Below are 23,387 nucleotides of genomic sequence, written 5' to 3' on the forward strand. Positions count from 1 at the left end.
TTTAGGACAAGAAAATTTGCTTTTATTAGAAATATCGTGGTAACTGATGCACGAGTGGCATTGTGATTTGAATTAGCTGTTAATTAGTTTTTTCTTTTACTTTGTGCATATGAACACTTGAGCTTTTCCCAGCCATTTGGTTTTAAAATGAGTGGATTTCAAACTGGGTGAAGTTCACCAAAAAGTCTAGAACCATGGTTTTGATTTAGCTACTCAATTGGCAGATGCATCCCATAAAACGCAGACGTTAAGTACCAATGGATGACAAGTGTCCTCACGCTAGTGGAAGTAGCCAAGCCCCCTGGCTGCACTCCAGACTACCTAAAGTGAGTGAGCATCAGCTCCTGGCGCATGCGGTCAGCTTCCGAGTCTAGGGCCTCCACGTGCTCATGCTCTTCTTCTGGCTGATCCAAATGTCCGGTCACTGGAGAAGACCACACATCCATCCCATGTTCCAAGGAAATGTTATGGAGCACACAGCAAGCTAAAATGATGTGACTGGACTTTTCTGGAGAGTACTGTAAGGCTCCCTTGGATCCATCCAGGCAGCGGAATCTGGACTGGATGGTCCTAAATGTCTTCTCAATTACATTGTGAGTTGCAGAATGGGCCATGTTATAGCGATATTCTGCAGGAGTTCCCGGAATATGAAGTGGGGTCATGAGCCAGGTGCGAAGAAAGAAGGAGCTATCACCTAAAAGGAAGAGAAAACATCAAAATCTTTTATCAATGGAGTACAAACTAGAAGGGGAATTGTTGAGAAACCACTCTGAGACCAGGTTAAGAAAAGCAACAGATCCTAGGGCCATGATCCATGGAAAAGACCAATGGGAGAGCTCTAAGGAATGCCAGCATCAGAGCCAGGACCTCGCGGCTTGGTTGGTAATGAATTTAAGTAAGACAAAAGGGGAAAAACCCTAAAACGGCGGTGTCCAAGACAACCCACATATTTAAGTCAATGGGAAGGTAAAACTAGCGGAGGAAAATATCCCAGGGAAATTTCCCTAAAACTGGAGATGTTACACTTTAACAAAATTTCTTCCCTCCATCTAACCATCTCACAACCCAGCGCTTCCACCCGCAGAGTGAGTTCACAAGAAAGGTGTCTCAAGACACCTTTGCGAGGATGACAATTCCTAAAAACTAACATAAAACATTGGGTTCACAACACAACAGTATTTCCCAAATTAATTTGGCTGTGGAATAATTTGAGGCGTAACATACAGATAGAACTCATGAATGTTATTCTGGGGAGTCTGGAATTTTCCCCAGGGATAAAGGAGGGGGTTATAGATATTTAGAGGCAAAAGGGAAAACACTAAATCTACTCCCAAGCCAAAGACTGGCATACGTAAATGCTACTGATGTGTAACACAAGTTCCTGTTTGATATTTTAGAGAATGACACATTGCTAGCATTCACATATTCTCATCACGCAAGGCAGGATTTGTAGACAACAGATCATTCACCCTCCCTAAATGCCTAGTACAGGGATCAAAGGACCACATATTTAGTAAGTGTGTAAAGGACCTCAGAAGTGATAGCATCAAATCCTGTCACTTTTCAGATGAGAATCTAAGAGACAGTGGAGAGGAAAAGCAATATAAATGAGGCCAGATAGCTAGGAAGTGGCCAAGTCAAAATGCTCTATGATGCTAAATCTAGCACACCTTCCTGTGCTGTATTGTGGAGAAACTGAGGCATACGAAAGAAAATGAAATGCATGGTCTTAGCCTAAGTGGCAGAAACTAAAGCAGAACCCAGGATTTCACGGGGATTCTATTCAATACAACCATTCTGTTTTTCTAGACCAGAAAAGTTCACAGACATACCAAGGCACTAAGGAAGGTAAGCTGGTAGGCTAGGAATAGTAACGAGTTAGAAAAATTAAAGCAGAGGTCAACTAAACAATATAACTGGGGCACATGGTCTTTAGTTACTGTCCTGATTGAATGACCCAGGAAAATACTGCCCCACCAAAAAATCGGGGTACAATTTCCTAATCTAACACTGTAATGACTGGATGGTTAATGGTTAGGACTCGCTGCTTCTGGTAGGTGAAAGGCCACACACAGGGTCACAACCTCCCAAGTCTGATATAAAGAGGCCCTTGTGAGTCCTCTCTTGTCCAACTCCGGATCTCTTGATACCTACCCATGATCCATTTCTGTGAATATTTATGGAATGCTTATGGGGAAGTATGCGAAGCACCGTAACAAACATATAGAAGATATAGGAGACAAGTTCCCTTCCCTTTAGATCTTCTATCTTGAAGAACTGGGTGACTTTAAATAGTTAAATATTTCAAATTGTGAAACATAATAACATAATATCCAAAATGTAATTCTAAATACCAGATCAAGTCATGGTTTCATTGGCAGTTTATTTTGTAAATGTATTGTCATCCCCTGAAAATGTGCCCAGAATTCTGGAAATGGGCAAATATTTTGATTCTCAACCTAAGAAAATTTTAAAAACAGTGCATTAGACAGAAAAGCTTTTGAAATATTTTTCCTTGGTTACTTTTTTTCTCGTGGTTTATTTGTTCCTTATCCATTCCTAGAATTGATGACATTGGCTGGGAAAAAATAATTGTTTAATTACCTAACTCGACAGGCACTGGAGTTATTTTCTAATCTTTAGTTTGGAAAGAACAATCAGAGGTCTAGAACAGAGTTCCAAATAGGTCTCCAGGTTGCTGAGAGGGATTGAAAATTCACATTGGTGTCTGGAGGCAACCTAGTGGAAGGAACCCTGGACTAGGAGTGGGGACACCTGGGTTCCAGGCATGTTTCGGTAGTTCCAAGGTCTTCTATTTGAATTTTGCGGTCTTTTAAAGCTGCCTTTACTGACAAAATGGTAGTAATTTTGGATAATGGGCTTTGTTCATTCTGCACCACTTTATACATGCATTCCTATATTTCTCTGAATTCTACAAACTAACCCTTCATGAGGGCACAGTGCCAATCTATTTCTATCATCATCATAGCTCACACTTCATCAGTCAGCAAATGTTTATTAAGCATTTACTATGTGTCAGGCACTGTGGAAAGTGACAAAGATAAAAAGATAAAAATGGACCAGTCATTCCCCTCAACTAGGTTATAGTCTTTTGGCAGAGACCCATAGGTACAGAGGGAAAGAGATGAGATATACCATACCCCAGAGGTCTCCAAGCAAAAGCTAAATGACCACACTCGTCTGAGATGTTGTAGAGGACACCCCTGGGCAGACACGGATCGGATACATCCATCACTTCGGAGTGTCTGAGGCATCAGAATCAAAAGCCAGATTATAGGGAAAAGACCCTATTTGTAAAAACTATTTGTAGCAGCTCTTTTTTTGTGCTGGCAAAGAATTAGAAATTGAGCAGATGCCCATCACCTGAAGAATGACTGAACAAGCAGTGCTTTATGATTGTGATGGAATACCATTGTACTGTAAGAACTGATGAGCAGAATGATTTCTGAGGGAGTAGCTAGGTGGCGCAGTGAGTACAGCACCAGCCCTGGAGTCAGGAGGACCTGAGTTCAAATCCAGCCTCAGACATGACACTTACTACCTGTGTGACCTTGGGCAAGTCACTTAACCCCAACTGCCTTCCCTTTTCCCCTCAAAAAAAAAAAAGAATGATTTCAGAAAAACCTGGGAAAAACTTACATGAACTGATACAAAGTGAAATGAGCAGAACCAGGAGAAGAACATACACCCTAACAGGAACATCGTACAAAGAAGAACTGTGAATAAATTATCTGTTCTCAACAACAGTGATCCAAGACAGTCTCAAAGGACTCGTGATGAAAAATCCTATCTGCCTCCAGAGAAAGGGCTGATGTTGTCTGAATACACACTAAAGCTTTCTTTCTTTCCTTTTTTCTCTTTCTTTCTTCCATTTTGAATCTTCTTGTGTAAAACAACTGATAATGGAAATGTTTTATATGACTATTCATGTATAACATATCAGCTTGCTTACTGTCTCAAGGAGGAAAGGGAAGGAAGGAGGGATAGAATTAGGAATTCAAAACTTTTAAGAAAATGTTAAAAATTATTTTTACATGTAATTGGAGAAAAAAAAATATTATAAAGAAAATGCCAGACTATGTTTGCAAACATGATCAACCCAGGAAGGAATGTGGGCAGTGCCCTTTGGGGAACACGCCCACAGGGTGGAGCAAAGAACACAGAGCCAAAGAATTCAGGCTCACCTGTTGGGAGGAGAGGTAAAGCCAGAGCAGGAAATTAGGTCATTCAGTCTGGAGAAACAGACTCCACTTAGTCACGTATACTGGGAGCCTCAGCTACTCCTGTCTCACATCCCAGAGATCTCAGGGTTTACTTCGGACTGGGAGTATAGCCTTTTTCATAAAATGTCTTTCATATCCTGACAGGCCACTAGGTGGCACAGTGGAGAGAACATTAGGCCTGGAGTCCGGAAGACCCGGGTTCAAATTCAGCTTTAGTTTCTAAACCTGTAAACGGGGATGATAATAGCACCCACTTCACAGAGTTGTGAGGAAAAAGTGGGATAGTATTTGTCAAGTGCTAAGTCCAGTGCCAAGCACATAGTAGGCACTTAATAAATGCCTGTTCTCTTCTGCTGCCCTCACAGTCCCATTCCTGCACTTTCAGGTACAACCTTCTTTTCAGTACATACAAATATCGGTTCTTTTTGTGTCTGCTAAATTCAGACTAAAAACAAAAATTAATTTTAAAAAACTGCTCTCTACAAATGAAACGGCCTTTCCTCAGCCCTCATCCTTCTGGACTTCTCGGCAGCCTTTGCCCCTGCTGGGCCTCCTCTTCTGGATACTCTCTCTTCTACGGGTTCTCATGACACTGCTCTTTCCCAATTCTCCTCCTCCCTGTCAGAGCCTTCAGAGAATCCTCTGTGGGATCTTCATCCAGGTCATAGCTATTAACCATGGCTATCCTCCAAGGCTCTGTGCTAGGCCCTCTTCTCTACACCCTCTAGACTATTTCCCTTGGTGATCTCATCAGCTCCGTGGATCCAATGAGAGGATTCTACTCAGCCAGTCCTAACCCCTCTCCTAACCTCCAGTCTCACCTGCCTACTGGACTTGGTGAACTTGATGTCCTGTGGTCATCTCAAACTCAACCGGTATAGAACAGAACTCCCTTCCCTCCAACTCTCTCAGCTCCCAACCTTCCCCATTACTATCAAGGGCACCACTCTCCTCTCAAGTCACCCAGGCTTACAGTCTCGGTGTCATGCTCAGCTCGTCACTGGAATTCATCCCACAGAGCCAATCTATTGCCAATCTGTCACATTTCTACCTTCCCAGTATATCTCCTATACTTCTCATTCTCTCCACACATCACCATGGTACAGGCCCTTCCTTAGGCCTGGCCAATTACAACAGCCTGCTACTTGGCATCCGACCTCTGCAAGAGGTTCCTCCTGCACTGGTTCTTCCCCCTCCCCCACTGGTGCCTTCCTTCTGAGATGAACTCTTACGTACACTGTGTATATCTTGTACATATGTAGTTGTTTGCATGCTGTCTCTTGTTAGAATGTAAACTGCTTGAGGACAGGAACAGTATTTTTGCCTTTCTTTGTATCCCCAACACCTGGCACACAGAAATAGCTTAGAGATCAGATGATAATGGAGCCCTGAGAGGTCAGCAGTCACTTACCCAGAGTCACAACATTAAGATGTGTCAGAGGTCAGAGAAGGAACCTGAAGCCTGGATCCAAAGACTACTTTCTATCCACTGCATAGAAGTGGCTCTCAATAATACATATGAGGTCAAAGTTCATTAGGATCCCCAGCAAATCTCGCTTGTTACCATACTTTGTGGACATCTGAGGCTCTGGGTTTTATCAGTGGTTCCTTTCTTCCTGCTGAGCAAATATGTTCCACAGCCAAGTTTTTAAATGTAAGGAAACCACATCTTTGACTTCTTTTGCATCCTCCCTCTCCATCTAGTATAGAGCTGGACACATAGGACTTTCACAAATGCTCCTAATTTAACATTCTTATTACTAAACATGTCAGCATTTGTAGTTTTAAGATTATCCATGATACTATTTCTTGGAAACTAATCGAGAAGCTGGATTACAAATAGAAAAATAAGGTTTGAGTTTTAAAAAGATACCAATTTGGGGCAGCTAGGTGGTGCAGTGGTTAGAGCACTGGCCCTGAAGTCAAGAGGACCTCAGTTCAAAATCCAATGACAAAGGCTGGGGAATGCCTGGAAGGCCAAACTAAGCACCTGCAGTGAAGATGCTGCCCTTGGAAAAAGGGTCTAGCTGGTTGGGCAAGAGGGGAGAGATTAAGGATGATTGTTTGAGGAGATGACAGGATCTAGTGAAGGTTTTTCTAAGACAGGGAAGCTTGGGCACATTTAAAAGCAGTAAAAAAGGAACCAGTAGATAAGGAGAGGGTGAGGATTTAAGAGAGAGCAGAGATGACTGTGCATACTGTACAAAACAGAAGAGGAGAGGAGACCAAAGGTCCACACTGGCCTCAGGAAGAACAGCCACCTCACTGTAAGAGACTGGGAAAGAGACAACAAGAGAGGGAAGTGTGGAGCAGCTCTGCTGGGCCCTCAGGTACTTCTCTCGAGTGACTGGCTGTGGAAGGAAGGGCTCGTCCCAGCAGAAAACCAGACTTCCAGGTATCAGGGTTGTTCACCTAGGTTTAAACTTACCAAGGAGCCAGCAGTCTTTGTGCATCCCTGCATCAAAGTGACTGCTCAGGGCCGACTGCTGCAGAACAGCCCAGTCCTGGAGGCTGCCTGGCCAGTTTGTCTCCACATTCAGGAAGGCCCCCCGGATGTCACACACCATCAGACAGTTTAAAGAGTGCAGGCCCTTACGGTTCACATAGGAGAGGTCTTCAGCATTGGGAGCCTTGATCCCTACATGGATGCAGTCGACTACTCCAATTACCCCTGGCATTCCTGCTAGCCCATAGAATTCATCCTTCAGACTCTGAATAGAGGTTTCGTCTGCTGGGAAGTGGATGAATTGGGAGGCCCTTTCTACCAGGGCTTCTGTGACATTAGCGACACAGCGGCTCATCGAGGCCTGACTGATTCCAATGGTATCTCCCATCCGGGTCTGGAAGGAGCCGGAAGTGTAAAAGCCCAGGGCTGCAAGAATCTGGGTCTCCGGGCTGATGGCCCTGGACCGCTGAGTAGGGCGAGAAAGGCTGGCTCCCAAGAGATCCACCAAGTAGTAAATAAACTGGCGTGGAAACCCATACATGGCCATAAGGTATTCATCGGTCACATCATCCAGCTTAAAGCGGTCCAAAGTTCGGTGACCGCGGCCATAAAGCAAGAGATCGCAGTCCAGAACTGTTATTGGTATGGCCATGCTGACTGCCAGGACAGCAAGAAGCTACATGAGGAACACTCAGAATTCAACAGGCATCTTTTTAAACAGTTTAGTGATTTGTCATCTTCTCCCTGTGGAGGTCAAATGGAAAGAGGTCACCAAAAGAAGTCAGAAACTTGAAGAATGCTTTTTTGCCCATGTCTTTGTGGGGTTTTTAAAGTAAAAAGTGGCGGGTGACATGCTGGCCTTGGCTCAGGATGAGCTGATGCACTTGTTACTCAGAGTTCAGCCTCTGCTCTCATTGAACAATTAAGTTATTCCCACGCAACAACAGCAAAAGTCTGATGATTGTGATGACATGTAGTGAGCACTGTATATAACACCCAGTCAGGTGGGAGGAGTGAGAGCAGAACTGGGGTCAGCACACCTGAGTGAAGCCTAGTCCTAGCACTAGCTGGGTATGTGGCCATGGCCAAGTCCCTCCAGTCCTGGGGCCTCGACTTCCTTATCTGTAAAATGATCCTTTCGAGCATTTTCATAATTCTGTCTATCCCCTTAGAAATGTGGTACACAACCAAGCCACTCTAAACTGGGGCCACAAAGCAAGAGTCAGAAGTCCATTAACCTGTCAGCTCCTAGAGAGCAAGGACCCCCATTGGTTTTTCTTTGTATGCCCGGCATTTATTACAGTGGCTGGCACATGATGTGGGATGGGGTGGAGGGGGAGAGGAATGGGAGAAGGGAATAAGCATTTATACAGCGCCTACTATTTGCCAGGTACTATACTAAGCACTTTACAAATGTAACCTCAATCGATCCTCAGAACAACCCTACAAGGTAGGTGTTCTTATAATCTCCATTTTGCAACTGAAGAAATGGAGGCAAACACAGGCAAAGTTATTTGCCTAGGGTCCCAGAGCTAGTAAGAATCTGAAAGCCGAATTTGAACTCAGGTCTTCCTGACTCCAGGCCTAGCTCTTGGTGCTTAATAAATACTTACTGTCTGACATCAGCAATTCTAAAATCAAAGCTGACATAGAAGCTGGGATGGGAGACTACATCACCCACTGCCCTTTACTTTCTCCTCCCAGATCTTCTATTTAAGGAGGGAGGCCAGGACAGACACTCATCTGGATTTCATCATTACCTCCAGCAACTCAACCTTCCTGCAAGAGCACATGTACTCTGAAACTCACACCTCCTCAGTGTCCTTGCAGCTTTTTGTGTGCTCTCTTTGCCCCCACAAGACACAGCTCCTTGAGGGCAGGGACTGTCTTTTGCCTTTCTCTGCATCCCCAGCATTTAATGTAATACCTGGCTGATAGTAGGAGCTTAATACATATTTAATGACCAACTCTCTCCAGACACCTCATCAATAATAATAATTAAAGCTAGCATTTACAGAGCCCTTCACATAGTTTGGAAGACACATTTTACTGTGTGTTACCTCATTGGATCCTCACAACCACCATGAGAGGTGGGTGCTATTTTATCCTCATTATACAGATTAGGAAACTGAGGCAGAGAAGGGTTGGCTTGCTCAGGGTCACCCCGCAAGATTGAAGCCCAGGTCTTCCTGATTCCAAGACCAGCACTCTACCCACTGATCCTCGTAGCTCCATCCATCATAAGGATGAGATAGATGAAGATGGTCTACACTTTGCATCCAGTCTATCCACACAAGCGTTTATTAAGGGCTTGCTGTGGGCAAAGAGGATCCTTGCTGTCTGGTGGAGGTGAGGTGTCGGCTGACCGCCCCAATGGAGGGTCTACGGACCTCAGAGTGCAGCAGCCAAGCTCGTGTAGGTGAAGATGTCGAGGACTTGGGGAGGCAAGCCAAGCGGAGAGACCTTAGAAAGCCTCGAGTATTTACTAAGCCGAGGGAGGGCCCTCCACACCGGGTTGGCTTGCCCTCTCTGGGCCTCTGTTCTATTCCACAAACACTTAAAGGGGTTGACAGGCAAAAAAAGAAGAAAGCTACTGCCCTCAAGGAGCCGGTAACCTTACTGGGGGGAGGGCGCCAAGCACCCAGATCCAGGAGCCCATTCCAACGTCTCGGTCCTGGGGAAATTGGAAAGGAAAGGAAAGGCTGCCTGGCACCATGGAGGGGGCATTCACCGGCTTGGGAGTCCCAGGGACTGGGTCCGAATCCCATCTCTGCTACTAGGTCCTGGGGGTCCCTGGATGCGCTGGGGTACCTCTGGCTTTGTCTTTCGCTAAACAAGGAGGTTCAGCAGGACCCACATTTCGTGTCCCTCCCGGTTCTGATCCCATCAAAGGGTGATCCCACCCAACCCTAGACGGGGCACCGGCCCCAAGCAGGCCCTGCCCTCGAGGGGCTTCACTGGCCCGTGGGGTCACTGCCGGATTGTAGAGGGCCCGGGTTTACTCCTCTGCCAAGGGCCTCAGGGGCGACAGGCGACGGCTGGCTTGCGCGGCCTTCAAGGCCCTCGGCAGCACCGGGCTCCTCCGCCCTGCCCCCTGCGCGGGTCACCCACCTTGTCCCTCCCCAAGAGCGGTTACTCGAACGCCCGCTCCGCTCCAGCCTCACCCCCAGCCCTAGGGTGGCGCCGCGCTCCGTGCCCGCCACCCGCCGAGTGGCGAGTGGCGACTCGCGACAGCCCCAGCGGACCTGCGGTGCTCCCCTCCGCCAGGTAACTAAAGCGCGGCCGCAGAGCTGCGCCAACTGCGCCGCGGCTTGGCCGGGACAGCGACTGCGCCAACCCCGCAGCGCAAACGCCCCCCGGCACGGCGAGCCCGGGCCTACGCCAACCCCGCAGCGCAAACGCCCCCCGGCACGGCGAGCCTGGGCCTACGCCAACTCCGCAGAGGATCCTCCACGCTGGGCCTGTGCCGCGCGGACTTCGCTGCCGACCCGCCGCCCGGGGGCGACTGTGCAGCGTCCGCTGGAAAGTCACTCCAACTCCTGCGCAGAATCGGCGCTCAGGGTGCCCCGCCTCCTTCCCCTGCCCCCGCCCCCTCGCCGGCTCCTAACAACCCCCATAGCTTTTAGTTTCTTTTTGACAGATTCCACACAGCGCCGGGTTCCGCTTTCCCCTCGCCTGACCCTCTCCGTTTTCTGCCCCGCCCAAAGTTTGACCGTTGGCCACGGGGGCCTTGTAGCGAAGGCAGTTGGAACTTCAGGGAGATTCCGGGCCGCCAAAGGACGAATGGAGGCTGTGGGGCCGGAAGCGAAAGTGCGAATGCGGATGGCACCCGGGCTTTTCCTGGGCCTTCCCCTCCCCCCTCCTCCAGCGAAGCGGATGAAAACAAACAGCAGCGATGGCGGCGCCTGGAGCCGGGAGGCCTCGGGGCTGGAGCCGGAGCCGGAGCAGCGCGTGACGAGCCTGAGCCGGGAGGCGGTGGGACCCGCAGCGCGGAGGCCGGGGAGCACAGGCGGCCGGACTTGAGCCGAGGCAGACGCAGAGCCCCGCGGCCCACGAGGAGGGAGGCTCCGGGCGCCCAGCGGCGGGGCCCAGGCCGAGGCTGGAGGAGGCGCCCCGGGCCCCGGAATGCGAGCCCCGAGCCCCACAGGTACAGTCGCCCCGACCGCCTCCCCCGAGGAAGCTGAGGCTGGACAGAGCCCCGGGCCCATGAGTGGGTCTTCTCCGGCCCTCCCTTTTACAAGTGGGGAAACTGAGGCCGTAGAGAGGACCTGTGTCCGTAGGGCTCAGGAGAGGAAGGCCTTGCTTTGAGAGCCCAGGGGAGCCGACCCGGCCTGGGGGCAGTCGCCGGTTGGACCGGGGCGACCTCGGGGGGCTCCCAGCCCCCTCTGTATGAGGAGCCCGAGAGGGGAAGGAGGGACCCAGAAATCGGGAGAAAAGGAAGCCCCAGGCCGGTGCCCCCGCTAGGCCGAGCCAGGATTGGGGCTTGGGTCCTCTGGGCCCCTCGGCTTCTCCTTGACTGCCCCAGGTCCTGGCTCCTTGGAGTAGAGGATGGCCAGGTCTGAGGAAAGTAATGAGGGGGGAAGGGGCGAGAAAACCTAATTCTGCCCTAATAACGGGATGGGAGAGGCCAGCCTTCCTCATCCGTGAGATGTGGGGGTGCCTCTTGGACCGTCGGCATCCGGGCACAAAGCCGAGCCTGTAAGTCAGTGTTAGTAATGGACAGAGCCCCCTGGAGCTCATGGCCCCCGGCCCCTGCTCTCTCCTCATCAGTGCCGGAGCACTAGCGTGGAGGCTTCTGGAGCAGTGTCCCTGCCTTTGCCTTCCTTGGTACTCTCAACGATTGGCACAGCGTTAGGCACACGCACACGTCCTTCAGCCCTTTTCAGGCGTGCCTTGACTCCATGATCCCAGTTGGGGTTTTCTTGGCAGAGGTATGGGGATGGTTTGCCATTTCTGTCTCCAGCTCATTTTACAGCTGAGGAAACTGAGGCAAACAGGATGAAGTGACTTGCCTAGGGTCACACAGCTAGTACGAGTCCAAGGCTGGATTTGAACTCCGGTCTTCCTGACTCCAGAACCAGCACTCTACCCACTACACAGCTGCCCTTTGGGACTGTTCTAAGTGCTTAATAAGGGCCAGCTGGCTGGCTAGCTGACAAAGGATTTCTTTGGCTTATTGCTGACTCCTTGGCTCTAGAGGATTCTGAAGTGAAATCTTTCATATCCTTTCACAGCAGAAAGATCCTTGCCTTTTTCTTTCCTTCCTGACTCTTCCTTCAGGCCCCTCTCCACCAAAAAAAAAATGTAACTCACCAGACACTGTTGAAACACAATGTGATAGAGTGCCGCGCTTGGGCACCATTCAAATGGTTCTAAGTCACTAAACTTCTGAGCCTCAAAATAACTAGGGTAATAACACCTGTAGTACCAGCCTCACCTCCGATCTGATGATCTAGTTTAGTGTAGCAGCTATCAGGTACCTACTGTGTGCTTCTCGGTATAGGAGAGGCTTCACTGTGTATTGGTTGAAGAGCTGGAAGACTTAGGTGCAAGTCCTGCCTCAGCTTCATGCTGCCTCTGTGACCTTGGACAAGTCAGTACTCTAAGCCAGGGCTTCTTAAACTTTTTCCACTCTCAGCGCTTTCAGTGCTTCTTAGATTGTGGGTCCAGAGCCCACATGGGGTCTTGCTTAGAGTCTAAGCAACTCCCTCAGGCCAGACATTGCAAAGAAAGTGCTGGCCTGCATTGGTTAGAAGGAGTTTCCTCTTCTGGAAATCTGAATCCCACCGAGTCACAAGTCCAAGTCCTGTCCCTGGCTGCTAGGTCCTGGGCTCCAGGTTGAGGACGCCCCAGATGTAATTCAGCTCTGCTGGCATGGACATTCCAGAGGATGGTAGACTTTATCCTCAGTGTGACACCTGGCAAACTACCAGAAAGTCTTTGTCATCAAATCGCTGACTTCATGCTGAAAGTGACCTTAGAGTCATGGAGGGCAGTTTTCACACTTTTTTACATGTGAAAGTGACGTGACTCTAAGGTAAACGGGGGAGAAAATGACAGAACTAGAGCTCCTCACTTCCCATCCTGAATTTGCTTGCTTCTCTGCACTAATGCCTTTTATTGTGTTTATTCAGCTAGACTGTCAACTTTTTTCATTTCTCTTTCCCCGTTAGAACAGTAGGACCTTTGTAAATGTTTGTTGGGTTACTTAATGGTTATTACAGTACTGTGAATATGATATGGGTGCTCAGTATATAGAGTGGAGGTAGAATGACTCATGTGCAGGTCTTCTGTGCTGGTTGTTGTTTGTCCTTTGTTCTCAAAGAGGACCATGACATCATGGAGGTGATGCCATGACCTACAAGTGGATCAGATTTAATCGAGGGAAGGCTGTGCAAAGTCACCAGCCTCACTTTCTCCTCTAGAGCCATCTGGGTCCAGTGGAAAGATATAGATAAGGATGACTTATCCTTAGATAAGGATGTCCCATCTGTACTGGTGGGTATCACTTAGAGGTGCACCATTTTTTAAATAGCTTAGACAGCAGGGACCCTGTCTTCTGGTTTCCATTCAACCAAAAAAAGAAGCTCAATTCAACAAACAAGTTCATACCTACCTTAGGGAAGGCACTGTGCTAACTAACCCCTAGGGATACAAATGGAACAATCTCTGCTCTCAGGAATATTCTGCTCCCAGTACTGTCTCCGGAGACAGATGGGGACGGGGACTACAAAGGACAAAGAAAGTTATGTAGTCATGATCCCTTTAACATTTTATGACTGTGAAAGAAGGTTAAAGTGCCCCATCCAATTTAGATTTCATGAAATCACAAATCCCTATGCTTTGATCTCCTTTTGCATAGGTTATTGAGGTTTGGGTTTTGTTTTGTTTTTTTTCAAGTGTGATTATTTGAATTCAAGTAACCAAACTCCAGTCATGAATTTAGGAATATTCTGGCTTGAGGTCACAGGGCTGTGGAAGGGATTTTGTTTAATTTCAGGACAAGTAGGCAACTACTCCTTGAGACCTTGCTTGATGGTTGGGCATGGCCTGTGCCCTCGAGGATGGCTCTTGATTGGAAAGCCAGCTCTTTATCTTGGGGATGGTCCAGACGTGATTTAAGAACAAGAACATCCCTTGTATTCTCAACTCTGCAGACCTCCATACTCCCTCTCTCATCCTCATGATGGGCATGTTGGGCTGTAATACTGGTAATCGCTAAAGAATGTCCTGAACCAGCAGTGAGAGAGTACCCTATGCTATCATGACTGTGACTTCAGCTTTTAGAGTTTTGCTGTATTTCATGAAGAGTTTTTTTTTTTTTTTTTTTTTTTGCTGCAGTGGCGGGAGCAGTCTGGAGCTATGATTTCATTGGTATAACTTCTAATCTTTGAGAGTTGCCTGTATGTAGCCCTGGAAAGTTAAGTGACTTTCACACAACCAGTCTCTATCAGGCAGAACTTGAACCCAGGTCCCAGGTCCTTTGTGCTTTTGAAATGAGACCTTGAAGTATGCTTAAAGTTTTGTGGAATCTGAATAATCATAGAATGAATTGTCTGTAACCCTAACTCTGAATGTTCATGTGTTTTGGAATTTACTTTTAAAACTGGATGCCTGCATCTCTGAGCAAAAGAGAAGGAATTGCCTTCATAATAGTATTTTAAAACATCCAGTAGTGTCCCTCTAGAAGTGCTAGACCCTGTGCTAGATGCACTGATGAAAACAAAATGGCTCCATTTCAAGGGGGAGGGGAAACTGCTTGTCTACACAGAAACAAAAATTGAAATTGTTCACAGCCAGGCAGTATAGTTGATAGAGTCAGGCCTGGAGTCAGGATGACCTGAGTATTAGCTGCGTGACCCTGAGCAAGTCACCTAACTCTCTTTGCCTCAGTTTCCTCATCTGTCAGATGAGCTGGAGAAGGAAATGGTAAACCACTCCACTATCTTTGCCAAGAAAACCCCAAAAAAGGGTCACAAAAAGTCGGACAACTGAAAACAACTAAAGCAACAACAAAATATCAGAGTGGGGAGCATTAGCTCTAAGGATGTCTGAAAGGCCTCTAAAGGTTTCCCCACCCCTGTTCTAGGAGGTGGCACTTGAGCTCAACCAGTATTTGAGTTTCCATTGTAATGGAGGGTGGAAGATTACCTTATCTAGAAGCTGTGGAGAAGAAATGGAAAAGAGGTGTGTAGCTTTTCAAATGTTAACGTAGCCTTTGAAATTGCTTCCTTAGTATTAACTGATGGTTGTATAAAAGATTAAAACTGAGAGCCCTAGGCTTCCCAATTAGAGCTGACAAGCCCTCCTTTCCCTCTGCTGTCCTTGGTCACAAAGGGAGGGTGAAAGAATCCTAATCACCTGCCACAGAGAAAAAAACTCAAGCATGTGTCCTGCTGCGCATAGGTCGGTGGTGTCATGTTGGGGAAGTAGCTGCTCATTCCGTGAAGCAGCTGACTTGGGAGTATCACTGTTTGGGAATGTTCATTTTTTATTCATTTATATGTAAAATAATAATATTAATAGCAGACATAAGTGCTTTGTAAACCTTAAAGCAGCAGCCCTATGAGTTAAGGAGATGCAGCTGGTAACAGTAACACCTGTGGTATTGATTCCCACTTTACAGATTAAGAAACTGAGGCCTCCCGCGGTAGTCACGAGGATAGTATTGATGGGATGGACCCTGAATTTTCCCATACATTTCAGTAGCTCAGATCACTGGTAATAGATAAATAGATAGACAGCTAAATAAATAAATTGAGCATGTCAAAACTCGTAACACCGCCCCCCCCCAACATATACACACTGCTGTTTTCCTATGGAAGGAACTACCTTCCTCCCAGTCACCCAGCCCCCCAAACTGGGTGTCATCCTCAGCTCTTCACTCTTATCTCTCCCCCAAGGCCTATCAGTTTTACCTTTATAACATACATGCCCTTTGTCTCCTCTGACACCGTGCCATCCTGGTGCTGCTCCTCATCACCTCACAGCTATACTATGCCAGCAGCCTGCTAAGGCTCTCCTCTCTCCATTCTCTTGTCCACTCGGCTATCAGCGGCATTTTCACAAACTGTAGGCCTGACCATGTCAACCCCAGTAGCCCCCGGCCGTTTCCAGGATCAAATATAAAATCTTGTTTGACATTCAGCGCCCTTCAGAATCCCTTTCCAGTCTTCTTACACTCCAGCCCCCTCAGTGACCCTGTGACACTGGCCTGCTTGTTCTTCCTTACATAAGACTTCAGTCCCTTGACATTTCAATGGCTGTCCCCAAAGCCTGCCATGCTCCCTCTCCTCATCTTTGCCTCCTGGCTTCCTTCTATGGGAAACGATGGGAGGAGTTTTGTTTCCACAGAGTTAAATACCTCCACCCCGCCCCCTCCCCCTAACTTTAGCAGAATGTAAGTGAGGTGACTGATTCTAATCCAGAGCTCTCATCTAGGGGGCTTCTGACCAAGTAAAACGTTAGAGGCTTGTATGCATGCTTAAGGAGCTGTTTGAGGGAAGCATGACATGGGCAGTTTAGGAGGTTGAATCTGGCCAATGAAGAGCCAGGCGGGAGGTTCAAATTAGGAGCCAATAAAAGGACTGGCATTTGTCTGAGTCCTTGTACTCTCCTGTACTCTGTTCAGGGAACGTACCCATTTATTCAGAAAGAATAAATGTAAGATATAATGAAAACTTTCCTGGCTTCCCAATGAGTATTGTTTATTCCTAGACTAAGTATGTTTCTAACACTTGATAGAATCCCACCTTTTCCAAGAATGCTTTTTTGATCCCCCCTCACTTGGTTGTTTTCTTTTTATCCTGTCTGTCTTGGTTGTACCTAGTTTTCTCATTACAGGGCAGGGCCTGTCTTTGTAACCCCAGCACTTAGCATAGTGCTCTGCATAGAGTAGGTGCTTAACGTTTACTGACTAGATTTGGAAGAGAACCAGAATCACTTTCCTCCTTGACACCTCTTTCTTGTCACTTGTCCTTTTTCCTTTTTTTTCCACATAAGTTTTTGGTTTGCTAGCCCCGAAGTCTCTATCTTCAAAGGAAAAAGTAAAGCAATGCGTAAGTTTCCTTCCATGGTACTGTCTCTAGTCTCCCAAAGTGAATGTGTATCTGTTGCCAAGTCCTATTCATTCAAAATGACTTTCTGAGTGTTGTGACCTTGGGTGAGTCACTTATCTGGACCTCTGCTGAGCAGGTTGGACTGGGTGATCTGATTATAACAATAATGGTGATCCTAATGAGAGCTTGCATTTGTATAGCATGGGAAGGTTTGCAAAGCACTTTTACATGTGTGTTATTATTTGACCATCACAACAATCCTAGGAGTTGGGGACTGTTATCCTGTTTTACAGATGAGGAAACCAAGGCCAAGAGGCTGAATGACTCACCCAGGGTTACAGAGCTGGTCAATGTCTGAGGCTGTATTTAAACTCAAGTCCCACACTATGGCCTGCACTATCTTGTGACTCTTGTCACCTCCCATGTGACTGTGCTTCTCCCTCAATTTCTTGTTCACCACCTCACACCCAGACCCCTCTTTACCAAACTGATCTTTTCAAACACAGGCCTCCTGTTTGTTGGCTCCTGTCAAGCACTAGTCCCTGGGCTGTTTCCCATCTACCCCATTACAGGCTTTCTTTGTTTCCTCACTTTCCCAGGCCTCTGCTCCTGCCGCATGTTTTCTAATCCACTTGGCCTGTCTGACCGCTACCCATTTTAAAAGGCTCAACTCAGATCCTATTTCTTCTGTGAATCCTCTTCCTTTCCAACTAAACTGGATCCCTCGTGGACTGACTTTTCACTGTTTTCTTTTTCATACTTTCTGTCTTGATAATAACCTGATAATAAGTTTTGGAGTTCAGGGAACCCTGTATTATACATATTTACTTCACCCATAGCACTCAGTGCAGCATTGAGTACATTTAACTGCTGCTCTGTACAAAGTGCTGTGCTCAGTAAATACTGCTGGTTGATTGGGGAAAGGACTTTTAATTGATAGTTTATATATGAGCTTGTGGATCTGAGGCTGGGAGCTTTTCTTCTGTAAAAGGTCACACCCACAGGAAAAAAACGGAAGGCTATATACAAATAAAAAGGTTTAGGCAAGAGTTCAGCTTGCCTTTGTTTTTGAGAGAGAAATAAAAAACTTCCAACTCACAAAACTTTATTCACTATATTCCCCACATGTTCTTCAGTTCCACATTACGGCCGTCGGCACATAGGGAAAAAGACTTAAAGAGGAAAAGCAAAGGAGAGGGAATTTCTTCTCTGGCCTCCTCTGTGTGGGATAGTGGGGAGAGCCCTGGGCAGGAGAGTGCCTTTCACATAATTGTGCTTAATCTTAATCAGTATTTGTCCAATCCAGTGCCCGCAGCCCTTCCCTGGGGGCCTTCCCTGCTGCTGTCAGCCCTACCCCCATGACCGTCTGCCTAGAATATGCTTTTTTCCTCTCAGAATTTCAAACTCATTTATCATATATTATGCAAGTCTAAATTGTTTCAATACCAAATTTTCATTAATGACATACTTGTCACCCCCACTTTAAGGTGAGAAGTATGTACAACTTTACAATGGGCCAACAATGAAAGAGCACTGGATTTGGAGTCAGAGAACCTGGGTTCAAATCCTGGCTCAGCTCCTTTTTAAAACTGTGTGGCCTGGGGCAGGACTCTTACCACCTCTGGGCCCTCAGGTAGGTGGTTAGACTCAGTGATGTAGCCATCTTTTTAAGTGGATACAGATGATACAGATGAGCTATTTGAGCAAGGAATAGGTGAACTGGGGGTAGGGGGAGTGGAGGGGAACTGCCATGCCACCTGCGCAGCCCCTAGTCACCCTCCCAGCTGCCACTGCCTCAGGGAGGTACACACTGACTGTCTCAAAAGTCAGCCTGTTCACGTCTCAGTTGGCACATTTCCTTTTTTACCCGTGTGTGTGTGGTAGACTTTCACGCATTATTTTTTCCTATGAAGCTGCTTTTTTTTCAGTTAGCACTTCAGTACAATAGTGAGTAGATTGCCAACGAGCTGCCATTTGTAAAAGCAGATCCTTTTTCCTCAGTCGATGACAACACAGACCCTAGAATCCAGAAAGATGCACTAATAAATCGGGGTGCGGCTTTTGTTCTGGAATACTTCTCTCCTTAAATCTGACATTTAATAAGGGTCCGTGCTCCCTCAGAGCTGGTTTTAAAGCCTTTATAATTTAATAGATGACTTTAGGACAGTTAGCAAGGCCCCCAAATTCATTGCCCTGCAGCCGACTTCATGATGAGCCCTTCTAAACTGTAGCTGAGCTGCTCCGGTGGGTACATGGCTTGGTACCAGGACTAGCTGCGGAGCCTTGCCAGCTTGAACCTCTCACTGCTTGTGCTCTTACCATAGCCTCTGAGAACCCCTAGTCATTGTCCCACCCCAGGGAGCCATTAGAGTGGGACTTTAGAAGTGGCGTTGTTATGGGAGCCAAAAAAGTGCCCTATTTTATTTTTTCAGATGTTTGTTCCAAAGGAAATTTTTATCCAGTTTGTGTGTACATGCCCTTTAACAATTTGGCATCCTGCAGGATGGTTTTAGGGTGGGTTGCTATTTGTCATGAGGATTATGTACAAGATACAGTCTGGGGCTAAATAGAAATTTTTATTTGGGGGCCAGTAACCACAACAAACTGGAAATGGGCATTTTATTTGTATATATTGTCATGAAGGCACCAAGGCTGATTTTATTTAAGTGCTGTAGGAATCAGTCTCTCAGCCTGGAAAGTGATGTGTAAGTTAGGGCAGACAAGTGAGGTTGAGGCTTGAAGGGACCCAGATAGGCATTAGAGGAAGTATTGGGACATGGGACAGCTTGCCCATATACTAGGCCTAAAGAAGACATTTTGGAAAAAGTGAGATTTGCTCAGAGATAATCCTATAGTGGAGAGAGCTATTCATTTTTCTCCTACATATCTGTAATTATACGTGGTAACTGGCTTGTGTCCCCACAGCAGATAGTTTTAATTTTTTGGAAAAGGCTATAGGTATCTCAAATGAGATTGCAAATTCAGCTTATTATCAGAAAAAGGGAAAGGAAATTGAAGAACTTGCAGGAAAGTTTGACCACAAGATCAAGAGAGTGAGATTTTCAGATATAAAGTCCAAAAGCCTGTGACTTAAAACAATGACTTATCCCATAAAGTCCTGCCTCTGGGTTGGTTGCTAGAGCTGTCTGTGCTTAGCACCTAAGACTCAGACTCCTGGCCTACCTGTCATAAAAAGAAAGTGCAGTAGATTAGCCAGCCCTTAATGGGCATCCTGTCGTCATTACATCTCATCCCCCCAGAGACTTCCTTTTCAGCACTGGCTGTTTGGGATCATCCTTGGATAATAATAGCTCACATGACCCTGAGTTCTCTTTTCAGCTGGTTCTCATGACCTGGACTCAAGGCCTTTCACCATCCTGGTTGCCCTCCTGTAGACACTTTCCATCTCATCTATGTCTTGCAGGAAAGTTCACCTTGTGACCACCATGATGCATCCCAAACTATGGTGTCCAGAAGAGAATATAGTGCTTAGGATGAGGTGTGCTCAGGACAGAGTACAGAGGGACCATGCCCTCACATCATCCTGCTGGCTCATTGAGCTTGCAGGCCCATGGGTCTTTTTCTTTATAACCATGGCCCCTCTCACCCCTTTCCATCTGGTAGTAAGGCATTTGCTTTTTGAACCCAACTGTAAGATTTTGCATTTATCCTTATTTAATTTCATCTTACTAGGTTCAGCCCAGTGCTAGCACCTGTAAAGGTCTTTTGGATCCTGACTGTGTCATCTAGTGTGTTAGCTCTTTTGTGTCATTTGTCATTGTGTCACTTCTAAACTTTGTGACATCTGTGCTTTTATACAAGTCATTAATAAGGGACATTCCCTTGGAGATCTCTTGCTTGTTGACATTGAGCCATGAATGGCTACTTTTAGATTCCAGCTAGCCAAACAGTTTGGAATCCATCTAATTATATTATCATTTATATTCTAGATCATATATCTTCATATTTTCTACAGGAATAGTATGAGATACTTTATCAGAAGCTTTGTTAAGGTAAACTAGGTCCGTAGTGCCCTACCCTGATCTACTAGTTTATTAGCTGTAAAAAAAAAAAAAAAAGCAAATAAAGTCACTCTAGTATGCCCTCAAGGAAACTTAATCTTGGAATGATGTGGTGATGTGGTCTACATGGAGTTAGGAATTCAGAGAGACAACAATGAAGAGGGATGATATTCCCAACATGGTGGACAGCCTGTGTGGAGGCAGCCTAGTGTGGAGATGGACAGTTTGAATGTTTGCTGTGTGAGGGGACTTAACGTAAAAGTCTGCCAGGATCGGCTGGAACCAAGTGGGGAAGGGTTTGAAATGCCAAACAGAGGAGTTAGTAGGTAATGAGCAGCCTGGAAGCCTTGTGAGGAAGAGCATGACGTATAGCATAGTGGAAAGTGCTGGATTAGGAGTCAGGAGACCATTTCATTCCAGCCTCAGATGCTTAATGTCCTGGGACCTTGGGCTGACTTGTGAGGATCCACTGAGATGTTATTCCTAAAGTACTTTGTAAATGTGAGCTGTTATTATTACTAGAGAATAAATGGGAAGAAGAAACTGTAGCCAGGCTGCAGTTTATGTTTGCTTATTTGTGTGAAGTCATGGATCTAAATATAAATCAGAATGACTGTGCTTGGTGAGGATCCTTAGAATTAATGCACAGCCCTTCAGAGGTCCAGGGGCCCTCAATTGGGAATCACTGACTCAGAAGTCCATCAGTATGGTGGGGACAGGTCCTCTTTGGAGGATTTATGGGAGGATGTAGGCAATAGGACACAGGAGGAAAATGGATGGATGGGTTGTGATCACACCAGGTAGGAGAAGCCTTGTCCTTGAAAGAAGAGCTAATGAAGGAGCCTCAGGTCACAGCTGAGTCACTGTCAGAACTCAGCAGGGAGTGGGTATGGGAGCAAGAGCGGGAGCGGGTACGGGTCTCCTGGTTTCAGTTTCTGAGCTCAGACAGGGCTTTGCCCATCTTATTTTAGAGGGAGGAAGTGTATTCTTACCATCAGAGCTCTCAACTAAGGCAAATACCTCCGATTATAGATGGTGCCTGTGACTCGATGTAACTTAAAGTGTGTGCAACTATAGTTAGTTATTAAGCCTGAAGGATGAGGTCACCTTGGGAAAGATCTTTCCCTGAAGGGCTTTGGCCTAGTTAGGCAGATAACTCCCTCAGTTTTGATAGAATGCTTTCCTCCCACCATACTGCTCCTTCCTTTGCCCCAGGGGAGGTCAGTATGTCCTAAACCGAGGGTAGGGAGCCTGAGGCTGGGAGGCCCTCCAGATCCTCAAGTGTGGCCCTTTGACTGAATCCGAACTTCACCAAACAAATCCCCTTAATAAAAGGATCCTCACCCCTGTTCAAAACTGGATGCTTTATCTTTGAATGAAGGATAAGCATCTGTTAGGCCAGTAGATACAAAAACAAAAGTGAAGACAGTCTCAGTCTTCCAGGAGCTTAAATGCTAGTAGAAGATGAGGCATAGAGAAGAGTGATGAAGTGAGTGAAGAAGGGGGTACTTTGTTTGGAGTGGCAGGTGGGAGCTATAGAAGATTACATTGAAATGCCTTCCTTTTTCTGGGGCACAATTGATGGGGGTGCAGGGAAGTTGGTAAGATGGCTGGGGAGTAGGAATCGGGCAAAGCGTGATTGGGGCCACCTGAAATAGGGGCATATCGAGGCTTTCACTGGTCATAGTGGGAACTGGTGGCAGCCTCCGCGAGAGGCCACTGGGAAAAGGCTGAAGCCCTGCAGAAATTCTCTTTCCTCTGTTTCCCACTTCACTGAGGAGTATTAAGTGAGGCCTCTCCATTTTAGGTGTTTCCAAACCCATGGAGAAAGCTGAAAAGATAAGGGATAGGCAGTTTTGACCAGCCACCCACTATCCCACTATCCCACTGTCCCACTATCGAAACATTCCTATGACCTCTGCTTGGTAATCCTTGATTCCTCACCAGCCAACCAGTCACTTAACTGCTCTGAGCTCAGTCACCTCCTGATTTCATAGCCTTGTCTCAGTTTTCATCTTCCAGAAACCCTCCTCCTGTGCCTCTCTAACCTCTAACTCTGGATCACTGCCTTCTTCTCCCCTTTGCTAGCTCCACTGCTTCCCTCCTCCCTCGTGTTGTTGGGGGATTCCTCAAGGAATCTACCTGCTGTCCCGTTTTCACTGGTTTTCTCGTGGTGATTTAATCTCCTCCCGTTGCCCTAGATGTAACCTCAACACACATGACTCCTCAGTCTATCTCTACTCCTAAATTTCATTCCTTCGTTTCTGACTGCCTCGTTGACATTTTCCCCTGGATTTCCTGCCAGCACCTCACTGGCTGTGTTTGAAACTGCATTCCTCATCTCTCCTTCAGACAAATTAGTTCTTCACCTTAACTTCTTTGTGATCCTTTTACCAACCTGATCACCCAGCCCGAAAACCCTGCCCCTCTGTGACATCCTTCATTTCCCTCTCCCTAGGTGATGATTTGGGCTTGGAAAGGTCTCTTGTATCCATTCCTGTTCTTTTGGTGGCTGTCGCTCTGGATGTGTAGTGAACTCTTACCACTTAATTGCACGTGTGACCTTTGTTGGACCAGATGGTCTGTCTGCTCTGCCTTCCCAGCTCTGAGTGAGCCC

At 46.8% G+C, this 23,387-nt stretch overlaps 2 protein-coding genes across 5 annotated transcripts in view; one reads left to right on the forward strand and one right to left on the reverse strand.

Annotated features, from left to right (window-relative positions):
• Positions 1–10,231, reverse strand: HARBI1 (harbinger transposase derived 1). 2 transcript variants are annotated; one of them, XM_036762317.1, is made up of 3 exons: positions 9,802–10,231; positions 6,673–7,434; positions 1–694 (listed from the first exon to the last, which is right to left on the reverse strand). In XM_036762317.1, the coding sequence occupies exons 2-3, from the start codon at positions 7,340–7,342 to the stop codon at positions 318–320; spliced, it is 1,047 nt and encodes a 348-aa protein (XP_036618212.1). In that variant the 5' UTR covers positions 7,343–7,434; positions 9,802–10,231; the 3' UTR covers positions 1–317. The 2 variants fall into 2 exon arrangements, with proteins under 2 accessions (XP_036618212.1, XP_036618213.1); XM_036762318.1 differs by having other exon boundaries at positions 10,120–10,188.
• A 326-nt stretch (positions 10,232–10,557) lies between these two features.
• ATG13 (autophagy related 13) overlaps positions 10,558–23,387 on the forward strand; it is a 35,836-nt gene continuing 23,006 nt past the window's right edge. For 2 of the 3 annotated variants that reach the window (XM_036763157.1, XM_036763158.1), the window contains exon 1: positions 14,799–14,877. In XM_036763157.1, coding sequence (XP_036619052.1) covers positions 14,867–14,877 — 11 coding nt within the window. In that variant the 5' untranslated portion in view covers positions 14,799–14,866. Of the gene's footprint in view, positions 10,838–14,798; positions 14,878–23,387 lie in introns of those variants that run through there. The other variant, XM_036763159.1, reaches the window with a different exon arrangement.

This window comes from Trichosurus vulpecula, chromosome 6 (assembly GCF_011100635.1).
Source record: "Trichosurus vulpecula isolate mTriVul1 chromosome 6, mTriVul1.pri, whole genome shotgun sequence".
NCBI classification, from domain to species: Eukaryota; Metazoa; Chordata; class Mammalia; order Diprotodontia; family Phalangeridae; genus Trichosurus; species Trichosurus vulpecula.